This window comes from Strongylocentrotus purpuratus, unplaced genomic scaffold, assembly GCF_000002235.5.
Source record: "Strongylocentrotus purpuratus isolate Spur 01 unplaced genomic scaffold, Spur_5.0 spur5_scaffold_13, whole genome shotgun sequence".
Taxonomy (NCBI): domain Eukaryota; kingdom Metazoa; phylum Echinodermata; class Echinoidea; order Camarodonta; family Strongylocentrotidae; genus Strongylocentrotus; species Strongylocentrotus purpuratus.
Window position 1 is genome coordinate 6,526,562 of NW_022145598.1, and position 19,019 is coordinate 6,545,580.

The window sequence follows — 19,019 nt, forward strand, 5'->3', positions numbered from 1 at the left end:
ATTCTGCGCACCTCAGAAATTACATCAATAATTAAATTTAATTTCTAATGAAAAGTGTAATCAACTTGGATCATGTGATTGAGCAAGCCTACATTTTTGGTACACACTAGGCATAGACTATTCTTTGTCAAAATCATTTCTAACAAAATGGCTACGAATACTTTCAATCTGTTGTCCCACGCCTATTAATTAGAACTCCCTGCATCTTTAGTGAATAGTAAATAGTGAACTGAAAACATATCTCTACAAATGTTCTTGATTTGTTGATTAGTAGTAGTAGTAGTAGTAGTAGTAGTAGTAGTATCATTATTATTATTATCATTATTATTATCATTATTGTTATTATCATTATCATTATCTTTATTATTTGTTGTTATCATCATTAGTATTATTGTTTAACAGACTAAAAAATTCAAAAGTTTGTTTTAAACACATTAAACGGGAATCAAAACGTAGTAAATATATACGTAAACAGAAATAGGTAAGTGGAAGTGTGTTTTAACAACCAATAACAAGAATGAATTGTGCACACCGCTAACTGTTGGATATGGGGTATGTTCTTCGGGAACGGGTGTGTCTGTTCCGTCAACTAGTTTGTATTGTTTATCTACCCATGCAATATATGACATACTGAAATTTGAGTTGTAATGTTTGAAAATAGGACTTGGTTATTCATTGTTCGCTAGCCTCTTATCTTGTTTCAAATATTGTTGAAATTACTCGCATTTTCTATATAATAAATTTAATTACTTTGACAAGTTTGATAATATTACTCGATCGTTCAATGCTTCTATGCCTGTTTCGCTCGAATCAAATATCATTTCAAATTAGTCGCAATTTGTATAATAAATTTGACTATTAATAGAACTATCACTCATAATGAAAACACCATAGTACACATAAACCTCGTTGACTTGTACCGGTTGAAGAGTCATTTCATTTAACCAATAGAGTTGATACTCCAGTCCAGATATACTAGATCGATGACGGATTGAACAAAATCCCAGAATGGCCAAGCTTTTAAATGGTGTCATTGGGTTTTGAGTTGGTTTAGCGGTGAGATTGTGTTATTATATATTAAAAAAGGAGGAAGTTCATTAAGTGTCAGATAGCTTGTAGAAACGAATTGGCACGCAGAAACACCCACGCTACGAACACAAAACGGCATGATCGTTGATAATCTCAACAATGCATTATGAATTAGAGGTAGCCCGCACCTCTACTTGCGACCGAACATTTGTACCTGCGACAATTGCTTCGGGCTTTATTTTCGTAAAGGTATAGATTTAAGGTTGGGAATGCAATTTTGTTTAGGACTAGTGTCAGAGTTAGGGTTACATATTTACCATACTCTAGGATGAAATAACTATAGAGAGGGTACAATTTATCTCTAACATACTATGTTTAAATACATGGCATCCGCTCATGTTGTGGAAACCTAGTAGAGATTTATCACTCAATTTCTATTTTCTTTTGTTGCACAAATATTTTACAAATAGGATCATTCTCAGAACGTCATGGGGTGATACTTGGCGAACTGTGGACTTCATGTATTGAGTACTCTACAAACAGGCGGTGCCCTGTTGCAGTTTATAGATACAATAAATAAAAAAATGACAAAAGAAAGAGCTTTTCTGGTCGGTCGCATCCCGCATATCACAAGCACACACCTCCATTGTAACCATTGGCTATGACGTTGACATATTTCTATAAGGTTGACTGCACTAACTATATGAATATTTCAAAAGATATTTCTCTCTTTGGGTGAACTTTGGTTTCGGAAAGAGGAATAGGAAAATATAATGTAGCATACACAATCTGAAAAGACGTCGCACACCCATAGTTTCCTGTACGTTAGTTGTATACTCGCCCTTGCTCAGAGCGTGGATAGGACTACTCAATGTTAAAACTATTACCATGATTGTGTGAATGGATTTTAATTGATTATCCGCAATGGATTCTCGGATTTTATTCTGGACTCAAGTCATCTTATTAGTTTCAACAGGATCGGGGATATTAGGACAATCTCCAGGTAAAAGTATATCATTATAGCAATATGAACAGTATTTTTGCAATACACTATAATGCCACGCCTTTGGTAAATTGACGTGTATAAATAATAGCTTATAAGAGAACACTATATTATGATTTAGATACAATTTTACTCACGTTGGGTTAAAAAAGGGATCGTGTTTGTTTGCTTGGAAAGACCTTACCTTAAAGTGGGTAAAATGCAGCCCAAATAAGGCAAGATTTATCCAGTGTTAGGTAAAATTTTACCCAACAAATATGCATGCTCCCTATGTTTTTTTTCACCCAGCACTTTTTGCAGTGTAAAACGTCAATAGATCAAAGGATCACAAATTATAAAGTTTACACAATGCACTAATATATTTAATAATGTCTCATATACTCTACCAACACAATCACGAGCTGTTATATTTTGATCAATTACACTTCAATCACGTGATAGACATAGTTATGCAACAAGAGTAGAAGAACAATAATGTTTTGGATGTGTACATGGAGGTAGAGCAATGTTATGTAAATCCATATCATGATGTAATATTGATAAAATGTACAAATATAATGAATCGAATTCATTTATACCATTCCCTCATGCATGGACATTAGGCATATTCTTTGAATTTAGAATGAAAGAAATAGGAATGTTCAATTTTACTCTACAGTGGCAGTGTTAAATATTCTTGATAATATCTATATCGTGTACTTCCTTAAAAACAGACTATACAAAAGTCAAACTTTCATGTTCGTATACTGTACTGTGAAAATATAGAATTGAGCAATTCCAAAAATAAGCAAAAGGTCAACATTTCAAAACTGACTGAATGTAATATATATATGGTCTCTTTGAAAGCTAGACATTACAGTTTATTTGTTTCTGTTTAGTGACTAATCCATGTTATTCTGTTAATCATTTTTGTTATTCTAAACCTGAATTTCATAGATCCTAATTCCTTTAGTAAACTGAAAGCTCAGGTGAGCTTCAAAACCTTTCAAGCTATCGACTTATTTATTTATTTATTTACCAACAGCAATACATTTCATACATTTTATACAATAATTACATATACAGGAAGAGAAACTATTGGTTGGTAAAAGGGGCCAGATAATAGCACATGTGCTAGTCGAGCCTAACCCCTTAAACAGGTAAACAAAGTATTTTGGTACAAATCAGTTTAGAGAACGTAACAAAACAAAAAATAATGAATTTACCTTTACAATCGATACTTTAAAAAAAAAAAGCATCAGTACTCAACAATGTCTTACAATATACAAACTAATAATGTAAAATATGAATTATGAATTGGTATACTTGATATTTCATTCATGACTTCTCCAACAAATGACTTGTAACAGAATTCCGAAACCTGTTTCTAGACCTTGTCAATCTGACATCAACAGGTAATCTATTCCAAAATTCACTGCCCACAAAAGACAATGAAAATTGACCTTGTGTCGTTCTTAATTTTGGAAGACGTAATTGTCCATCTTCTTTTTGTCTTGTGGAATAGCTATGTTCTATAATGTCACAGTACTCTATCATTATTATTATTTCACATGTAAATCAGAAATATCATTAGAAGATTATATATTTACGTTCTTGAAATCAAAATTACTAGGTGTGTACAAATAAAGTATTCATATTGTATGTCTTTGGGCTTTCGATGTGTATTTTTAATTAGTCGTTACAGTCTTTAGCTTCATGTGAGTACATGTATTTGTAAATTTGTAAAAGAAGTCATGTTCAACCTGAATCTACTGAATTTGAAAACAGATTGAATCTAATTATAAGACCTTAACGATTGTCATTAAAGATAAAGTTGAGTTCTGGTCATGCGATTGCCTTGTGAAAGAAAAGGTGTGGAATGGATCAGAAAAAGTTGATCATGTATCATGTCAGTATTGGAGTTTACTGCAAGGTTCTGGAATCATCAAAATCATAATAAATTTGGCCCAGTCTTGGTAAAGTAACGAGCACTGTACACAGAAAGATGTATATGGGACTACACAAATGGTTTCGGGCGTACTTACCTTGATTTCCTTATCTTTCTATGCTCATGACTCAGCCAGTATACATTTTATACCAAATTCTTTTGGCAAATTACATTTATATGTAATCTTGAACATTCAGTGTCAGTTCCGTTTGATTCTGTGAGAATCAATTTTCTTTTTTTACCAGACATCAAGTTTATCAAATCTTCGAGTTTGAACCATTGTACAAATTTCTTGATTTTTCTGCGATGTGAATGCTTCTAGAGGACATGGATTTTTCGAGTGAATAAAGTGTTTGTTTGTTTTTCGTTACAATTTTAATGGTCATAGACATCCATGAAGTTTGTTTGGTTGTTTGTCAGTTTGTGAAATCAACAGGGATAATAAACCACAAATAAAATGTTCATGGTCATACGTTCAGAGTCCGGAAAGGTGCCAAATTTAGTTAACTACAGTTCATTGTCTGACACAAAAGCTCTCACAAAATTCAATTTTATTTGAAAGAATACAAACCAGACATAAATTATTGTAGGTTTATAAACAAATAATTTGTAGATGTTGTGCAAGTGTTGTTTAAAGGTGATCAGATATACAGGATTTGTTCAGTTTGCATATTAAATGCACATTCAAACCCCTCATAATATTCGTCCGTCCGACCCCACCCCCCTCCCCAAGATCAATCCATATCTATAATATGGCAACGTAGATCAACATCTTTTCCCCATCTAGTTAAAGAGTGCTTTCTTAGAAACCAATTCATACAGAAAATGTAAGACTTGGCTAATACAAATCACAGATATTTTAATTTTAACTCAAATAAAAAGTTTAGTTCTGGTTAAACGGTGTGGAATCGATCAGAAAAATTTGATCACGTAACATATAAATATTTATGTATACTGCAAGGATCTGCAATCATCAAAATGATAAGAAATTTAGCGCAGTCTTGGTATTAAAGTAACAAGCACTGTATACATAAAGATGAATATGGGACTACACAAACATTTGGCATAAAATAAAAACGATCACAATGACTTTCACCTCTCTCCAGAACTTAACCTTATCTTTAAGTTGAAAGTTACGGAAGTGGCCTTTTAAAAGAACACTATATCCAAGGTCGTGTGTTCAATCCTCGTTGTGTGATGACCTCTTGAGACAAGATGTTCAACCCATATTTGACCTCTCGACCCAGGCATATTAAATGCGTATCTGGCAATGCTGGGTTGATAACAATTGCAGGGTTTGTAGGAGGAGCAATATAGTAAAACTAAAGTCGCTACACCGGCCATTGATTGTACCACATTATTTGTAAAGCGCTTAGAGACATTTGTATTAGCGCTATATAAAAATTAAATATTATTATTAATATTATTATTATCAATGAATACTTAGAATCAAATCTAGTCTACTGACGTGAGATATTCGAAAGGGAATTACATTGTTCTGAGTTAATTTCCTTATTCTTCCGATAGAGGGCTGATTGGTAGTGTTTAAAACTATTTACATATTTTGTCTTTCTTTCTGTAGGTGATGTACGACTGGTTGATGGTAGTTCCACTCTGGAAGGAAGGGTAGAGGTGTATTATGATAACCTTTGGGGTACGATATGCAACCGAGGATGGGATAGTACAGACAGTGGTGTAGTCTGCAGACAGCTAGGTTTGTATGAAAACTCGTCATGTTTACAATCCAATAGGCTGAACAATAGTAATTGAGAAGCAATAATGTAAATATATGTAAATAAAAATATAAAATATATTTTCTTTTTAATACAATATATTTGCTTTTGGACCAGACAAAATAAGGAAACCAACACAACTTCCTAAAAATCACTTTCTCTGAAACTACTCTGAAAATACTCTGAAATATGAGACTGTGACTGTGACTAAAAGGACGTGAGTCTCGACTACTATAGCTCAATTTCTTCATATTAATATTCTTCAATCTTCTTCTTCTTTTACCTTTTTTTTTCTCTTCTCCTTTTTTCTTCTTTAACCTTTTTCTTCTTCATCTTCTCATCCTATTTTTTCTTCTTTATTATATCTTTCTTATTATACTTCTTTGAATCGACTTGATTTGAATTTTTAATTAATCTGTGTAACTATAACAAAAGTCTTCTTCAAAGCCATTGGTATGAATTCAAATGAGTTATACAAACGCAGATTGCAATGTAAATAAGATATCAGAAAGGAAGTACAAAACTGCCTTGAAAGAAAGGATTTGTAACAAGAGAGAATGGGAAAGAGCAGGGAATGCTGAAGAAGAAAAGATCATTTTTGTTAAAGCATGGAAAGGGAAATGCCCAAAAGAAAAGAAATGGGGAGAGAAAAATCATAACACCATGTTTTTTATTCTTAATTATTATTTCTCAAACATCATTTTGAATGGGTAGCTCGTCATAGCCGAAATGATGTTGAATAGTACATTTAATAATTTAATACAGATATAGCTATTTGATATGTGTAAATCTCTAACCCATCATCCTTATAAAACATTACTGTATGTCCCGGTTACGTTGGATTGTCTTTGTAATATTTGTAATGAAACATGAAGATATTGTGTCGATATTGCATGTATTTGGAAGTAAAGGAATTATAGACACTCAGAAGCATGGATCAATATTAAACCAGGGCTCCCTATGATGAACTGATTCAGGCCAGGTATTCCAACATTGTTCTATTTTGCTTTGTTTATTTCCATTTTGTGGAATGAACACCCTTATTGGCACAAAGGTTGTTTTACACAGGACTCCAATTTAGACTGAACAGTGGTTTTTCGTATTGTGAAATGTCCATTTTTCATGTTTAATATAGGTTTTCAAGTTTCTTTGAGTAGTCCAAGTTTCGGGCCTGGCATTCCAACACAACGTATCTGGTTAGCTGACGTACAGTGTGAATCATCCGACCGACGTCTGAACGAGTGTGTTACAGACGGCCAGTGGGGACAGACCTCTACATGCCCTCATAACAACGATGTAGGTGTTAGGTGCTCAGGTAAGTCTTCAAGCCACGTGGAATTACCTTTTATTTCCTCAATAATCTACATATCGAAACTGATAATCGACCTGTGTCAACATAATTATTTTGTATGTATGTCTTCTTTTTTTTTCTTTTTTTTTACTCTTTAGGTTTCTTTAAAGGAGAGAAATATTTACCCCGAGTAGACCAAATGTATTATTTGTATGATTAACTCCGTAAACAAAGGCGAATATTTATTCCAACACAATGATACTCACAAATGGTTAAATCCTGTTTACCCGTCTCGAAAAAAGAGAAAAACGTATGACTACAGTCATTGTACATGTATTTGTTTTCCTTCGTCATATTCACTTTGTTATTATTCCTTATTATTGTATTACTAGTATACGAAATAATAAATGCTATATGAAGTTCAATACAACAAAATATATAAACCGACAGATTCAACATTTTCCCGATTGATGTTATATTTTACTGAGACCAGAGGCCGAGTTTAAAATTATAATTGCACGTGAGAATTCTGAATCTTGAAGTGATTATATTTCATTGAATGATGCTATGCATTCATTATTTATGCTACTTGAGAGTTGCAATAGACGTATTTTCAACAGAAACTTTAAATCTTAATTTGTTTAAACGTAATCCATATTTATTTTTTACACCTTTAATAGGCTTAAACGTTGGGATCGCGCCAAATTACCAAGGGTGCTACCGTTTTGAAGACATTCCTGTATCAAACACAGCAATTCGTTTCACGTCAAATACTATTGAGACTTGTTTAGAAAGCTGTTCAATAAATTTTATGTTTGCTGGTTTATATGGAGAGACATGTACTTGTGATGACCAGGTAAATCCTTCAGCCCAGCCTGTTGATAACAATATGTGTAGAATGCCATGCCCAGGTAACTCTGCCCAGCTGTGTGGTGATGATGAAGTCAACATGGAATTCGTATCTGTTTATTCTGGTGAGTGTTTTCATATCTCAAAATAAAGAAATCATTATAAAATTAAAATATTTGAATTGTAGTCTAAAACAATAATGAAGATAACAAATTAAACGAATACACATGTAACATTCTAGGCTTAGGTCTCCTCGGAAAAATTGTCCAATTATTGTCATCTTCTTTCAAATAACTGTTCTTATCCAAAACCCATTGAACTAATATCGTAATGTCATATCAGTCGTCTGTTTAATAATAGCCAGAAGAGTGTTAACTGATATCATTCTAAATATAGTTAATGCCCTTTTGATTCTCAACAGATCTCACACATTCAACAATTATTCCTGATTTCAAAGGTTTAATGAAATATCTATTTAAGCTGAACCTGACAGTCTGACAATTAATAATCTTGTATGGTGTTTCATTTTTATTTTATTTAAACTTCCATTTTCATTTTAAATCATCTAGTGTCTGTTGGCGATGGCTACGTCTCATCACCATGGTTTCCTGGTAATTACGTCCTTTCAAGTACTGATACATCCCAACCAGACAACCTCACCTCCAGTACCGATGTCACTGCGTCATCAGGGATGCTCTTGATTCGAATCCTGGCTTTCGACCTGGCTCCTGGAGACACACTGAGTGTGGAGGTAGGAGGTATGACCATCAGCCCTACAGAACCTGGAGAAACCATGCTGTCTGGGCTACCAGATACGGCACTGGTTTTGACTGCAATGTTGACGAGGGCTGCGAACTCGGCTGGAGCATCGGGGTACCTTATCACCTTTACCAGTGAGTTAGCCTTTTATTGCCGGAAAAAAATCAACGTTTGGTGTTTTTAACGCTTTCAATTGACAAATAAAGACAATTTTCATACGAGATCGTTTTTACTTCACTATATAAAAAAAGGAAGTAATTTCTAAAAAAAATTCCAGATGACCTTCAGTGTTTAGTCCCTTCCGTTGGAATAGGATGAGTAGCCTTTCTAGTTAGTCCTGAAACATTCACTCTATCGAGTCTCCCTCCCTTTTATTTGCGTAAATTAGTAAAGACGTATAACATTTTTTTTCAAGTACAAAGTAAAATTAAAGAATTGTTGTAATCAACAAGTGGTTAATTCAAATGATTCCCAATCCAAGGGTAGGGGGGGGGGGTGGGTTCAAATCTCAGCTAGGCACAAACGTCAATTGGCAAGACATAAATCCACTTTTACCACTACCCCTCCCTCTCCCCTTGTAGGTGTACATTGTTAACCTGGCAATCATAATTATTATCATTACTATTATTTATTATCTTTATTATTAGTATCATTATTATAGGTAGTAGTAGTGGTGGTAAGAGTAGTAGTATTAGTATTAGTATTAGTAGTAGTAGTGGTAAGAGTATTAGTATTAGTATTAGTAGTAGTAGTAGGCCTATCATTAAAGTTGTTATTCTTATCATTATATCTTTATTTTTATAATCATTATTATCATCATTATCATTATACAGTAGATCCAACCACAACGATGCCTCAAACTATGCCGACTATATTAACCACCCCGACGACTACAGCCCCTGTCACCAAACCTCCAAACCCATGTAAGCATTATGCCCATCGGACACCCTGCGTCATTTTGATTGCGCTATTACCAGCGCTAATTAAGATTATAAAAATAATCGGCACAACACTTTTGAATTCAACACAATGTTTCCCTGTTCATTTTTCTACTTGGTTTATCATTGTGGTCTCACTTTCACGAGCACATCAATGACATCTACAGTCACTGACGCAGTCCTCCATCAGTACATTGACGCCTCGTGTGCAATGGGCGTTAAAGGGCCTTTGATATAAAACATCCGGTAAAGCTGCAAACCGCTTTTCCTTTTATTTCTCAAATTAATGCATGAATGTCTGATACTCATTTCTTACTCTCTATTTCATTACACTGCTCATTAAGCCAGTTGTTTTTGGCTTCGTTACTCCTCTTTCAGATCTGTTTATCTAGATATCCATAGGCTTCTCCATTCCGTTTCTCCTCTCGCCCCTTCGCCATCTATCTAAGTATTTTGGAGGGTATCAATTTCTTTTTCTTCCTCATATTCTTTTTCGGAAGAGTCTTATAAGCACAGTGGGGACAGCTTCAGAAAACCTTGGTTATTGAAACTCATTTCCTGTCTCCACCTGTAACATGTTAAACCCATTTTGCACTGCCACTCTGTACTTTTCCGTCACTTCTTTGCCCTCTCTTTAATAATAATAATAATAATAATAATAATAATAATAATAATAATAATAATAATAATAATAATAATAGCTCACATTTATAACGCGCCTCGTACTTTGTTTCTAGGCGCAGCACACATTAAAAAGTCAAGTTCTAATCGCTGGCTTGCCTCCGTCTTCTTCAACTTTCTTAGCATGACATGCATGTGACTGATGAGGAGAACATGGTCGATTTGGCATTCAGCTCCGTGATATCATTTAGCTTGTCGTATGGAATTTCGGAATGTTCTGTTCATGTTGATGTAGTCAATCTGGTGTCTGGTTTTGTCGCCTGGAGTTTTCAAAGTCCACAGTCGTCTCGGATTTAAAAAACAACAACACATGTTTGTGTAAATGGTGACTTGTAAACTAATTTATCTCTATACTCTTTCAGTACTACTACTGGTTCAAAGTCCATGAGGTCCTACTGTGCTATCAGCCGTGGTGAAAGTTATTACCTGTGACTTACAATGCTTCATGGCCTTTTCCAAATCCTCATAGAATTTGTCTACATCTTCCTCTGAATGAGCCGTAGTATAGGTGCGTAAACCTGACTAATATACACATTGAAAGGTTGACCCTTCAACTCAACAAACATCACTCTATCTGATAGAGACCAAAAGCCAAGTAAACATCTTGATGTAGCAATCGAGAATTTGATATAGCGCAGCCTCCGGCCGCTACCGTTCGCCACACTTTTGATTTAGGACAAGTAGCAGTAGATAACTCATTACTCCGCAGGCTTGACTGTATTTAAAACAGAGCATCCAATATATCTAATATCAGTAGGTACCTTGTCAATGAATACAAATAACATAATCGAGCTCTAATCGAGAACTAATTATCCAATTAGCCCCTACTCGAATGTCATGTATTTTCATCAAAGACGGCGGATGCTTTCAATTGATGTAGAAGACATTTTGTATTTCCTCGTGCAAGTTAAGGATAATGGTGAGTTCTGGTCATCCGAGTGCATTGTGAAAGAAAAAGTGTGTAATGGATCAGAAAAATTTGATCATGTAGCATGTAAGCATTGGTGTGTACTGCAGAGTTCTGGAGTCATCAAAATCATGATAAATTTGGCCCACTCTTGGTAAAGTAACGAGCACTGTACACAGAAAGATGTATATGGAACTACACAAATGGTGTCGGGGCTACTAACCTTGATTTCCTAATCTTTCTATGCTCATTACTCAGCCAGTATACATTTTCTACCAAAATTGTTTGGCAAATAACATTTATTTGTAATCTTGAACATCCAGTGTAATTTTCGTTTGATTCTGTGAGAATTCATTTTCTTTTTTTTTACCAGAACTCACCTTTATCTTTAAGGGCTTTTATATAACGCAAGAGAAACAAACTCTGCCCATCATTTTTTGTATCTTGATAATTGTTCTATTTACTAGAGGAAAATAAGGATCGTACTGTAGAGAGTGAACAAAAATATAACACATTCGCATCCAACCGGGTACCCAGTTAACACCTGGGGGGGGGGGAGGAGCTATGTAGGTAAAACTCCTTGCTCATTGACCTCAGTTTCGTGCATGGGCTCGAACTCACGTATGACCTCGTTTGGGATGGATGAAATATTCATTTGACTACTATTTCAGTTTCCAACATAGTCTTATGAAAAATATAGTGCCATCCCAAGTTTTTATCTTTCAATATCCTTTCTCTTAAAGCCAACATGTAGACAAGACACTCAAATTAATCAGTGTTCTAACCAATCTTCCTTGTCTCTCCATTCTTTCCAGCTTCCACACCATATGCTGTTAGACAGTGTATGCCATGGCTTATTCCTGTGTTAGCTTCTGTTATTGTTTTGCAATTCATCGTCATATCTGTTCTGCTAACGCTGTTTTGCTACCAGCGAAGGTAAGTACATCAACCAACACATCAATAAAAGAAACTCTTGAAACAACAAACTGTCATAAAAGAAAATACTTCTTTCCTTCGAAAATGTGATATATTTTTTTCGTTAACTGTTACTCACCAACACTTTTTTATTTCCAGACTAACACTCCTTGTATATGAATAATTTATCATATTCTATTATGGAATAAATCATTAACACATTATTGTTTCTTTCTTTATTGAGAGTGGGAGGGGGCTCAACTTCTACGACAAAAATGTTACATTTAACAGAGGGCAGGGTATATGATTAAACAATTCCGCAAAGACAAAGGTAAATTTGTTAATACTTACGCAACATACGCTTACACATTGAGATAAAAATAGTAACCTACAAAATAGATCTTCTGGAGTAAGACATTCAACATGCCAAATGCTATTAAAAATACTGCTCCTTAAATATTGCCATATTTTGTTCAATTTTGTCCTGCATGCCAAAATTAGTTGTCTTAAAAATATTAGGTTTTATACCCGCCCCCCCCCCCCCCCCACTCAGTGCTATTTAGGGTACGCATATGCGTGTTCCAAGCGACCCCCCCCCCCTTTCAGCAAAAGTCCGGTGTGTAAAGTCAATACGGGTCGACCTTTTTCTTTTGTTATACGAGCCTTTTTCAGCACACCCCCCCCCCTCCCTTTTCAGCAAAAGTCCGGTGTGTAAAGTCAATACGGGTCGACCTTTTTTTTTTGTTACGAGCCGGAGAGTTTAGGAACACGCATGGTATCCCTCCGTTCACGGAGTGGGGGGGGGGGGGGGGGGCGGGGTAATATATTGCCCAGCGTAAGGTTAATAAATGTATCTAACCAATTTCTTTACATATCCAGAGTGATATTGTCCAATTAGGCTCAAAATCAGCCATGGACAAAGAAGACAAAATACTTGACGCAACAAACAGAGTTGACAAGGACTTAACTCCGTTTCGTTGACAATCAGCCATGCACAAGGAAGACGATAGACTTGAAACATGGCTGATCGTGAACTAAACGGAGTTAAGTCTTTTGTCAACTCTGTTTGTTGCTACGGCAGGCAACCAGTGAAAACCAATTTGTTTCATTAAATTATGGAAATGCAAGCATCACTTTTAAAAAACAGAACTTTGTTATTCCTGGCTCATTTTTCCTGATTGAGGTGTCATATGAAACGGCAAAAATGAACTTTCTAGAAATGTGATTTTCCCTTTGAAATTCAGATACCGCCCGCCAAATGACTTTTTTGGTACCCTCTCTTCAAATTGTTTTTAATCACTCATGCGTTAAATATGCATCATATGAGTTGCATCGAATGACAGAAGAGGATCTAAACTTTGCAAATGTGTGTCATTTATTAATTATAATATTGATTAAATTATGATTAAACATCGATAATTGTCGGTTTCGTTTTTTCTCTTTTTCACTTATATTAATAATGATTAATGATGAGATTGATAATGATGATTATGATGAAACGATGATGATAGTTTCTATAATCATGTTGATGATGAGGATCATGATGGTGATGATGATATTGATGTTGGTGGTGATGATGATGATGATGATGATGTTGAGAACGATGATGTTGATAATAATGAAAGTATTTTGAATGATGATGGTAATGATGACGGTGATGATAATGATGAGAATGACAATGATGATGATGATTAGAATGATGTCGATGATGATGGAGATAGTGATTAGAATGATGATGATGTTGATGATGATGATGGAGGTGAAAATATTGATGATGACGAGAATAATGATGATGATGATGATGGTAGCGATTTGAATGATGATGTTGTTGATGATGATGGTGGTGATGGTATTAATGATGATGATAATGATGATGATAGTGATTATAATGTTGATGATGATGATGATGATGATGTTGAGAACGATGATGTTGATGATAATGAAAGTGATTTGAATGATGATGGTAATGATGACGGTGATGATAATGATGAGAATGACAATGATGATGATGATTAGAATGATGTCGATGATGATGGAGATAGTGATTAGAATGATGATGATGTTGATGATGATGGAGGTGAAAATATTGATGATGACGAGAATAATGATGATGATGATGATGGTAGCGATTTGAATGATGATGTTGTTGATGATGATGGTGGTGATGGTATTAATGATGATGATGATGATGATAGTGATTATAATGTTGATGATGATGGGGATGATGATGTAAATAATGATGTTGATGATGAAGACGATGATGATGATGATGATGATGATGAGGTGATGATGTTGATGATGGGGATGATGATGTTGATGATGATGATAATGATGATGGTCATGAAGTTGGTGATAATGATCCTGACGAAGATTTTGATAGTGATTTAAATGATGATATTGACCATGATGATAATGATGATGATGATGATGAAGATGATAGTTTTTAGAATGTTGATGACGATCATGATTATGACGATGATGATGATGATGATGATCAGAATGATAATGATGATGATAATGTTGGTGATGATGATAATGACGATGATTTTGATGATGATAATGGTGATAATGATAATAATGATAATGATGATGGTAATGTTTATAATGAGAATAATAATGATGAGAATGATGCCGATGTGTTAATGATGATGATATATATTTTGTATTAAAGCTGCGCTTTATAAATGTATTATTATTATTATCATGTTGATGATGGGGCATTTGACCAAAATCAAGAAGACATTAACTGAGTTTTTATTATGATCTTTAATTGTGGTGTTTAACCCTAGTAACGCTGGGCCATTATGCCCCCCCCCCTTGTGTACAAAACATATTGAAATGTCATTTTTCCTAAAAATAAATCGAACATTGGTTATTGGGTCTTGTTTAAAGTTTAGGTGGTTGTTTTGGGAGTCAAAACAGTTGAATTGTAGTTAGAAATGAAATAAAACAACAAAAACAATAAAATACTAAGTTTAAAAAAACAATGAAATACATAAGAAATTATCAAAACAAAAGATAGCATATAAAGGAATAAGCTGGCTCTTCCAAATGTTTTGTCCTATTATTTCAAATTGTTTAATGAATATATGTAGTGAAAAAAGAATGCTTCAATATGAATAATATATGATTTATGGGTAAAAATGTGATTTATGACCATATTTGCATAAATTACCATAAATATGCAAATAAGTGAATTTTACAAAAAATTCATATTATCATAGTATTTTATACACTTCAATTGACATGCGTGCTAATTTTCACGGAGATCGGCCGTTTCACGGCCGAGATCTTAAGAGGAACCATAATGCCCCCCCCCCCCCGCCATACTAAGAACTCAAATAGCCCGGCCTTTTTAGGGTTAAGGAAAGTATAAAAGCTAAATTGAGGTCAATAATGGCTAAAAAAAAATTGAATTTGCAAAAAATAGTCTCAGCAACATTTGAACAAGTTAGATTAATATATTCAGTACGGACGGCACACGTAAAACACGCGCATATGAATCCGCGCTCGCACAATTTTATAATGTTACATAAAGGTCTGAAACGTGTAGTAAATTGGTCCAATAAGCATTGTTGACCAATTTCAAATTTCGACGCACGCGTACGCGCCCGTCTTGATGCGCTCACGGACATGGGTTTGACCAAAGGGTGTGACCTTACAAAAGTTTATCCATGACGTCAAGTTTATGCGTATGGAATATCCTTCAGAAATGATATTGTATGACGGAAATATGGTCAATAATAGAAATTAACAAAATGTCGCCTAGATGACGTCACGCATCAGTAATAAAGAAAAAGTTATCGTCGTAAGGATCAATTATAATGCATAGGCACATGTCATTCATTAGGTATGGAGCTAACGAAATCCATACAGAAAGAAAGGGTAACCAAAAAAGGGGCAAAGGATAGATTCTGACGAAATCAATAGGTGCTCTGCCACGCTACACGGCAAATCACCTAAAAATGATCGGGTATAGAATACATCGACGATGTTTCAAAGCGCTTCACCCCGGTACTAAGATTCAGGCTTGCCCGCTCACAATGTATCCACCTTTTCCATCCACTGGGGAGCATTTCAGCGCTTTTTTAATGCTGAGCAATGAAACTACAAAGACGTATGCACCGGCGTATGCACCGGCGTATGCATCATACCGGGTACCCATTTAATACTTGGATGGAGAGTGGTGAATGTGGATTAATATGGATTTATTCATGTGATTATTTTGTCTGTAACAGACGCAAAGTACGAACCAGGACGGGCGAGAACGAACCAGATCCTTACATGGACCTACAACCCAGACCCGAGGGAGACAGGACATACCAGGAGATGGCTATCACCTCAACGGCTTCGTCCAAAACACCAGGAGAAAGACGTCTACCATCACCAAACCTGATTTATGAGAACCAGAATGTTTCGGAGATTGCACACAAAAAAGAAGAGGGTGCTCATTTTTAGATTGTACTTCCCTAAAATAAAAATAATTAGAAGCTTTAGAAAAACACAATATAAATGTCAGCAATTTTACGTATCTTCATTTTACTGAGAACAACATCAACAGATTAATTCTTCTTTTTTTTAATTCCGTTTTGAAAGCAATACAAAAATAATCTCACATAACGTTTACATTTGCAAGAGTAACTGGAAAAGAGGGATTCTTTTTAAAACGATTCCATTCAATTTTATGTAATTCAGTTTACAAAAAAGCATTACATGTAACAATCAGATATATTACATAAAATACACATGAAGAACATATTGGACTAGCACATAAAACAAACTTAATAGGCTGCAACCTGAAAGGATATATAATCCTTATAAAGGTTGACCCATTTTCGATAATAAAAAATATGACATATATTCGTTAATGAACATTATTCGAGACACGAATAAACAAAATAAAAAACATAAATACAAACAAACCATACATTTCTTGATTTCAAATGATTAGTGCAATTTACCCAAAATAAATGTTTATACCTACGTTTTAATACATTTACACTAGCAGAATTATGTATGTAACGAAGAAGAGCGATCCACGGAACGGCCCTTTAAAATAATTCGTTTTTGGTTGAGTACTGTACGAATCAATGGCAAATGAAAAAATTGAGCATTTATAATTATTACTATAACTATGAATATTACAGTTTGATATACAAAATTTGAGAATGGAATCACGAAAAAATTTTATGATATAAATGCTTCAAATCACCTACTCGTAATGATTATACATCCCTTTATTGTAACATGTTTAAGGAGTAAAATATTTAATTGGTATTGGCAAGAAAAGAAGAATGATTAATAGTTGTTATTGCACGTTTTTGTAAATTAAACAATCTATCTTGATGAATTAAAACAGCATTGCCCCCAGACAATGATAGCATAAGGAAAGTAAGGGTACACAATTGCATAGTATGTCATTTTGAGAAAACTGGTGATGACGATGGTGATGATGATAATGATAGTGATTAGAATGTTGATGATGTTGATGATGATGATGATGATGATGATACAAATGAATATGATGATAATGATGAAGTAATGATGATAAGAATAATGATGATGATTATAATTATGAGAAGGATGATGTTGTCGAGGTTGATGATGATGATAATGATAATGATGAAGACGATGATGATGATGATGATAATGATCATGATGGTGCTTTAGACCATTATCATGAGAACACTAACTGAGTTCTAGTTGGATCTTTAAAGCATACAACCCCAAAAACCAGGCTCTACATATGGAGGCATTTCCACTAAGACACTTAAACCTAAACCAAAGATATTGAACACCATATTGATTATGAAGAGTATATTCATTACTTTAATACGTCCTGAAATACGTCCGGAGGCGATGGCACAACCGAAAAACGCTTAAGCCTCAAATCCAGAGGCTAATGAAGCTGTCGATGTCAAGAATGACAACCAAGGTCCTTTATTCGACGTCTGAATGAAGACGAAGATGGTGGATGTCCACCCCTGATCATGAACCCAATCTAAAACGAAATGGACATCGGGAAACAAGACTCGGTGTCATATGGTGACCTGGTTGATAAACCTATGTACGGATATCAAAGGGACAATCTTCAAAAGGAAGGCGTGTCGAAGATGGTGTAATTCAACATCTAGCCAAGGGAAGCGTCGTTTACACTCTGGCTAACAAGTAAACTAGCGTGAACTATCCGGTCTCCACCCTTTGAACTCGCCCCAGATCCACCCTCCCCAACCGATACTTACTCTCCCCGAGACTACATGGAGACTGGTAATTGTGACTCCATCACCTTCAATGAGGTGGCGCAGTATAATGGCCATGTCAAAAACCTCGGTAACGAGGAGAGACAGGCTGTAGATGAACTTGTCAATGCTGTCAGAGACTATGATGGTAGTCCAAGTACTGGTATATATATTGTTCGGTGCCTCCAAAGACATCTTCGAAGTGGGTCTACTTTGTCAGTGATCTCTAATCCAGGCGGTGTTACTTATGGCAGATCAATCATCAAGCCCGAGATACAGCGGAAGCCTTAAGCTATGATCACAGCTCAGAGCGGCGACTGACCGACTTGCAGCCTGTCCGGTCGCCGCTGGAATGTAGGCAATCGCCAAACGATTTTTGGAGAAGTCCAGCAGTCTGAAGAGCGTTTTTATCAGATAAAAACTGTACGAAATCGGGAAGCTTCTCCGGACGGCGCACATTGGGCCAGGGAGGAACCAAAGTGCGCCAAAACTAAGTTTGGGTGATTTTTTTTTTCTTCAATTTTTTTCTTGCCCAGTTGAAAGGTAATACATAGAGGAATACCTCAGTGAAATATTTAATTCGGGTATGCACAAAAAGGGTATAAATTTACTACTTCAAACAGCAAAATCCTACATATTCACAGTTTTAGTGCAAAAGTGACTTATTTTATAAATCTTTCAATTCAACATGAATTTTTTAAGTTATTGATATGAAATTGTTCTCACATATTCCTGATAGTTCATTTCG

The 19,019-nt window shown here is 35.0% G+C and overlaps 1 protein-coding gene across 1 annotated transcript; it reads left to right on the forward strand.

The window, feature by feature from the left end:
* Positions 1–1,811: 1,811 nt before the first annotated feature.
* LOC763572 lies at positions 1,812–16,490 on the forward strand. Its single transcript, XM_030983846.1, has 7 exons — positions 1,812–2,032; positions 5,542–5,673; positions 6,828–7,007; positions 7,664–7,957; positions 8,402–8,725; positions 11,933–12,053; positions 16,271–16,490. The coding sequence occupies exons 1-7, from the start codon at positions 1,954–1,956 to the stop codon at positions 16,488–16,490; spliced, it is 1,350 nt and encodes a 449-aa protein (XP_030839706.1). The 5' UTR covers positions 1,812–1,953.
* The last annotated feature ends 2,529 nt before the right edge of the window (positions 16,491–19,019 follow it).

What these genes read in the sequence shown, in the direction of transcription:
- LOC763572 (XM_030983846.1), top strand. Translation starts at nt 1,954, where the DNA reads ATGGATTCTCGGATTTTATTCTGGACTCAAGTCATCTTATTAGTTTCA. An exon ending in GTACCTTATCACCTTTACCA is followed by an intron (nt 8,726 to 11,932) that starts GTGAGTTAGCCT and finishes CATTCTTTCCAG; the next exon opens with CTTCCACACCATATGCTGTT. An exon ending in CTGTTTTGCTACCAGCGAAG is followed by an intron (nt 12,054 to 16,270) that starts GTAAGTACATCA and finishes TGTCTGTAACAG; the next exon opens with ACGCAAAGTACGAACCAGGA.